The 6,708-nt window shown below is 41.0% G+C and overlaps 1 protein-coding gene across 1 annotated transcript in view; it reads right to left on the bottom strand.

The window, feature by feature from the left end:
• The window catches only part of MORC1 (MORC family CW-type zinc finger 1), a gene marked incomplete at its 5' end in the record, with an annotated part of 135,790 nt that overhangs the window by 93,767 nt on the left and 35,315 nt on the right, over positions 1-6,708 (bottom strand). The window contains 2 exons of the mRNA XM_019523915.1: positions 21-102; positions 1,684-1,763. Coding sequence (XP_019379460.1) covers positions 21-102; positions 1,684-1,763 — 162 coding nt within the window. The remainder of the gene's footprint in view (positions 1-20; positions 103-1,683; positions 1,764-6,708) is intronic.

Genomic DNA, 6,708 nt, shown 5'->3' with positions numbered 1-6,708 from the left:
TACACAAATGCTGTCTTTGCTACAGTACCTCATTGTCTTCATGCAAAAATAATTCTTCCAGATGTTTTAATTGACACTCAGCTTCTTTTACAGCTTGTTCAGCTAGAAAGCATATGCAAAAAAAATGCTTAAAGTAAGGCTCAAAGATGTTATAGATATTTACTTCAAAAGAAAGAAAAAAACAACTTTATTCAGTATTCAGTGAATTACATAATAAGTTGTAACTATCAAAAGCAAAGATTCTTAACAAGGGTGCTTCAGCACCCTGGGATGCCTTGAGACAAGGCAAACATGATTCACAAGATAAATCCAGATATTTCTAATACAAAGTCAATGCAATATGTATTTAACAACAGTGTTAAAACATGTTGGAATCTTTCTGAGTTCTCTGCAATAGAAGAACTGCTCTGTTCTTCAGTAGCCAAAAAATAAGTGAAGACTAAGAGCTGGCATTTTCTGAGCAGTGTTCACAAAGGTTGAGAACCACTTATCTAAGGTGAAAGGTTGCACATTCTGCAGTTGTGAGGAACTGAGCATTATCTGTCTACTGAAATCCAGGAGATCAAAAAAGCACTTATTCAATGACTCCTGAATGCCATAAGGAAGCAGTGTTCCTTGTAATTTACTTGGGGACTAATATAGCAAACCAGTGCTAAGTCTATAGAAGATTTGGGATGTAGGTCTTGGGACATGTCAGTCATCTTCTAAGCAGGAGAAATTCTATAAATGTACACTGAGCTCCAAATTTTAGTCATACTTCATAAACAGGCAATAACCAAAATGTTTAAAGCATCCTTATTGGACTTTAGTGTTGGGCTGCATTTTCATTCATTCATTTTCCTATACAACCACAATCCAATTGGAACACAATGATTCAATGATCTGAACTACTGAAATCAGATGAAGAAAACAAGGCAGGAAAGAAGGCTAGGGCCAGCCTATCTGGTTTCCTGCCAGCTGGCAAGAAACCTGGGCTTCCACACTCTGCAGCTACCTCAGTAGCTGTCTCTCAGGTCAAAATATGCAAGCAGCCCAGGGAACAGGCCAAAAAAATGCTTCCCTTTGTTGGTCCTTCCAAAATAGATTTTTACAAGTTTTGGAAAGAATTTTTTTCAAAATTGTTTATGGAAGGAAAATCCCCTTTTACAGGCTCCTCTGACCATTCTTGGGTGTGCTTCCATAAAAGCTGAGAGCCCCTTCAGAAGGACCAAATGGTAAGACTAGGATCTACACTTGTGCATGTATGTTCTGGTGGTCTCCACACATAAAGAAGAAAAGATGCATGTCAACCAACGCTAATTTTAGACCCTGACAGTTGGCCCTGCATTACCCTCTCCTTGCTCGCCTCCTGATTATCTATTCCAAGAGCTATCTTCCACGCCCACTGGCAAGATGCCTCTTCAGCATCTTTATCTTCTTTAATTAAAGCTCTACAGTCAATCTGCTAAGGCAATTCATATTCCCACCCCTTTGGTACAGAATATAACAGCAGTGGCGGGGGTGTTCTGAGAGCTTAGCTAAGGTTTGTAAGCTTTTCAAAAGTTTGAAGTGCTACAAAGGTGTTACTGCTTTTTATTTACAAACAAAACTGAATATTAGCCTAGCTAAATGAGAAGTCTGTAAGTAAAAGGCAATGTAATAAATAATGGCACAGTAAATAGGAGAACTTAGTATATTACATACCAATCTTCAGGTCTTTTTTTGCCTTTTCTATTTCATTCTGTGCAATAGCTTTAAAGGAGGATGTCAAGTATGGATACATCCTATTAAGAAAGAACAGCACCATCAGTATCAGCTGAATTTTCAAAGAATGCTCTTTAAAAATATGTGCAGGTGGCCACAGCAAGAATAAATATTCCAACACACAAACTATGTAATATGCTACCATCACTTTGATTCATTTACCTTTTCTAATATTAGTATTACCTTGACTCTAATAAGTAGTCACTCCCTATATGTTAACACATACTTCACAAATTGTTGAAGAATTGCCACAAAAGCCATGTAGAACCTAACTTCTTTTCACCTTTGAAATATGTTTAAAGGAAAGGCTGATGCTCTCTTACCATTGACAGCACTGAAGAAAGGACTTTATAAAGTCAGCCTCCAGGCTACCTAGATTGAATATGTTTATACATATTAACATAACTATACCAGAAATATTGGTTGCCCAGTTGCCCATACAAATAGATCAATTCAAATTAATTAAACTACCCAATGGATTAAGAGCAGTTGGATTTGACATTATTGGGTTAATATTTTCTACAAAAGGAAACATGTCGTTTCAGGGAATAATTATTCCACATGTCAAAAAAAACAGGAGAGCTTTTATAACAGCAGAATAATAAAGTCTGTTACTCTAAATGCACCTCACCCTTCTTGAATGCTTCACCTTAAACTCAGTGAAAGGATTTTAACAGTTCTTTAATTTGCCAAAGAAAGGGCTATAACTAAAACTGACAAACATATTAAAAAAATGTAAAGTTTCAGACAAATCTCTTAGGACAGATATAGGCATTGCACTTGTACCAGTATAAGTGACCACAAACAGGTTTATACCTGTAACAGAACAGAAGTTTAGGACACATAAACTGTTTAAAAATGGTGGAACCTAGTTTAAGATTTGCACCCCCTTCCTCAAAAGGTGAATATGTGTGCTCTCATATTGATATGTGTTCTTTCACTACCGTTCTAAACTATGCCACTTACAGAAAACTGCACAACTAAGGTCAATTCTGCCTCAGGCTTTTTGAATGTCTGTACCTAGCCTTAATGTTTAAGTGCCTTGCAATCCTTTTGATTTCAGTTGAACTGCTCAAGGGAGGACAGGTGTCAGTTAGATAACATAGGATAAGAAGTGGAGCCAGAACTGTCCTGAATTTAAGAAAAAAAAATAGAAAGTCTGTCATCTTTAATATTAATTTTGATAGACTATAATTACTTTTATGGGAGGTTTTTCTTTCTGTTTTTTTGAGATGATACTAAAATGGGAAAGCATTGACATTAAGGAATGATTTAAAATGATGGGACAATGCTCAAGTGATGCTGCAAACACTTGATGAGAGAATCTCATTATTATGTTCTTTTTAATTACTGATGAATTTTTCTGAGGATCTGTGAAAATGACCAGAGATGTGTATTTATGTATTAATACTCTGTTATTTAAAAAGAATAAATTGATGGTGTGATGTGAAAGCCATCTATGAATTTGAAAAATAGCAATTGTCACTGGATTTGTTAGAATTCTGAGCTAGAAAAACAAGTAGTGAGTAGGTTTTGTGAATTCCTCATTATCCTGAAGAATCTGGATGAAACTGCATGATACAAATTTAGCCATACAATTAAAACAAGTAAAAATAACTCTATTTCATTTGAACATCTCTTCTGAATCCCAAATTTGAGGTTAATATATGATTTATGATCTAGCATGTACCTGAAGGCAAACATCCAAGTGGTACACCTACACTTTTAAAGTTACTCTGTTAGGGTTTTTTTTTCTGTTTCTGACCAAAGAACTTGAGACTCTTTTGGCAACACAATGCACTGAAAATGCAAAAGTGCTAGAATCCTTTGTATGGATAAGGAAGTTAAGACCATTAGCTCTTGAATAACGTAAAAGTTTTAGACAGGTGTTGTGGCTCCACCTATTGAGCTTTGGAGGAAGAATCACAGGGGGTGCAATTAAGTCCCCATAACCCATTTCTTAATGAAAATGTGTGAGGGATGTTAGGAAAAGGAGGATAGAAATTACTCAAATGTATTTGTCATGTCAAATTTCTTTCACACTAAACAAATAAATGAAAGTAAGAAGAGACTCCTACACAAGAACCTTCAGAACTACTGTCAAATGTACCAACCTACATAAATACTAGGTGGCAGGCGTACTAGCTGTACCTAAAGAGACAACCTGTTGTGGAACAACCCAAAGAAGATATGAAATGAATGCAGATACACTTCTGGTAGGATGACTAACAAAGGCTGTCAGCTGGCCTGTGAGTTGATTTTGTCTGTACAAACTTCAATTTTGGATGCTGCAGTTGTGGTGGTTTTGGTGATGGAACAAGTGTTTCATCTTTTCAAAGCCTTATACAAAACTGGCACTTTATAAACCTTTGCAGCATTGTGCACACAACAAAGGGAAAAAAGGTTGGTTAACTAAATTTCACTAAAAGCTTAAAGAATATTTTGGGGATAAAGGCAAGCACTCTTTTATAGGAAATTAAATATGCAGCCAGGAGTACAAGAACAATTCCTTAATAATGCTACCAGAGTAGACATGAACAATAAAGTACTATTTCCTAGCTGCTATTCATAGGCATGCACCTCTTCTGTTCAAAAAACAGGTCACAGTCGTACATTTTAGTTACCCCTAAAACTTTAAAGTGAATGGCAGATCAAGTGAATACTTCCTGCTTATCAGGACTGTGGAGTTAAAGAGTTATTTACAGCTTGGAAATACTCTATCAAGGTTCATGAGAGGGGCTATGGCTTTTACTGTATTATTTGTTTGAAACATAGTCGTGTTGTTATAAGGTGTGCAACAGTTTACCAATAAAGCAACACATGGAAAGAAGGGTTAATAGGGTCTGTGATTGTAAATGATCTGCCTAAGTGCAGGACAAGACTAGAGGGATCCTCAGCATCAACAGGACTTGAACGGTCATGTTGATGTTTCAGATGGACTTGGTACTCGTCATTTGAAGGAGACACCCTGGAGGCCTCAGAGAGAGAGACTAAGATAAAGCACTAAAATGGATCAGTGGTGATGCATAGGGGGTGCACGTGCATCCCCTGAGAGTGCTGGTGCACCCCCTGACCAGCCACACTCGCAGCTTAGTTGATGGGCAGGGGGGGCAGGCAGAAGTGCCTGTTCCCCCCCTGCAAGTGCCAGCCGATCTCTGCAGCTGCTCCCAGAAGTGGCCACAGCCACTCCCAGAAGCAGCTGCAGTGATCGGCCACCATGGAACTAGCTGCTGGGGTACCCCCAGGCAGCATCGGCTGTGGGAAGAACCCCCTTGCTGGGTCAGCAGGATCAGCCATAGGGGCACCTCCCCCCTGGCTGGTGGGACTGGTCGCAGGGGGGCATGTGCCCCCCCTACTAAGGTGGCACCAGTTGCCCATGCAATAGATGAAACAGTAAAGATACAAGGTGGCAACTGAAACCAGGGGAGACCCCCAAAAAGGAGACCAGGTGAAGCCTTTGGAGCTTGGGAGCCAGGCAGAAGGGAAGAGAGAATAACTGAACTAACTATGGGATGCACAGGGCTATGCCAGCTGGACTTAGGACAGTGGGATTGCTTAACCCTTTGGAAGGGATGGGGTCTTCTTGTTCTGTGGCTTTTGCCCTAATGAACATCTTTATAAAGACAGACTATCTGCTTTGCTGCTTGGAACTTCAGGTTGCACATATTTCCCCCAAACAAAAGATAAAGCCCCTCTCTCAAGAGCTGAACTGGAACTTAACTCCTTGAGTCAGGGCCACAGACATTTAGGAAGTCAGGAACTGAAAGGCCAAAGTATCAGAGTAAGAACAAGCTAGGGTTTCCCCTGCATCCCAGCTCTAGAACCTATGCTTGGGTTGGCTTCAGGAAGCATTCACAGAGACTAGACAAAGATGCAGCCATCCTGAGCAAGCATTCCATTTTGGGAGCTTTGGGAGCTAAGAGCAAGATTTTGTTCAGACCACCAAAGTAGGAAAATCTTAATATAAATATTAATATTGGATCTTACATACCACAGGAGAGGTTCCAAGCAGTCAATAAAAGCTGTTTGTGGTCTTTATTTATTTATTTTTTTGCCTTTTAACCTGCCCTCTGCGAGGGCACAGAAAACAACTTCTCTGTCCTGTCAGATTGTTGGGAAGCAGACAAAAAGTCATAGAGAGAAATGGACTGTGCTAGCAGAAATGGTGCAACAACTTCTGCCCAAGGAGCCAGTCAGCAGAGAAGCAACACCCTTCATGTCCACGTTTGGGGAATAGAGGCTAATGGCAAATGTACCATGAGAACCTGTAACACCTTCCTTAGAACTGTAGGCCCATCCTGCCAGGTGACCTCTGCCTTAGTGTTTTCCACCCACAACACTTAGAGACTTAATGTTTTGTTCTGGTCTAAGTAGGCAATTGGCTTGAGGCCACAACTGATTTACAGCAGAGGAGTGAAACAAATACTACAGTGCTTCCTGTTTACATTAAAGGCTCAATTTGCACCATTTCGTGCCAGCCAATCTATCTGGTCACTCCACCCCCCACATTTATTCCGAACTATTGAAAATGGGTCTGGGGTAGGGTTGCCATGCTTCCAGGTCCAAGAAAAAGGACATATTCATGTGGGGGTGGGTGGGGGGAAGGGCAGTGACATGCCAGTGCCCCGCCCCTGCCCATTCTGTTGCCCCTCACTACCAAGCCACAGGCCCCGCAGCCTTGCTGCTGCCCCTTACTCCTGACCCACTGACCTCAGCTGTGACAGCGCTCCTCACTCCCAAACTGCAGTTCCCTTCCCCCAAGGTTATGACTGGGCCAGAGTGCGGTGGCTCCAATTTATGCAGGTGGTGGCGGAGTGTGTCCAGCCCCAGCATGGGCTGGGGGGAAAAGGAGGGGAAGCTTGTGGCATCCCCTGTGCCCTGGGATAGGGCTGCAGCACCTTGCCAGGCAGCCTGGCCAAGGCTCCTCTCCCCCTTTCTTTCCCTCCCTCCCCTTTGCTTACTTGT

This window comes from Gavialis gangeticus, unplaced genomic scaffold, assembly GCF_001723915.1.
Source record: "Gavialis gangeticus isolate Ggan-Ray unplaced genomic scaffold, GavGan_comp1, whole genome shotgun sequence".
NCBI lineage: Eukaryota > Metazoa > Chordata > Crocodylia > Gavialidae > Gavialis > Gavialis gangeticus.
The sequence above is the reverse complement of the archived record's forward strand: the minus strand, read 5'-3'. Positions and strand labels throughout refer to the sequence as shown.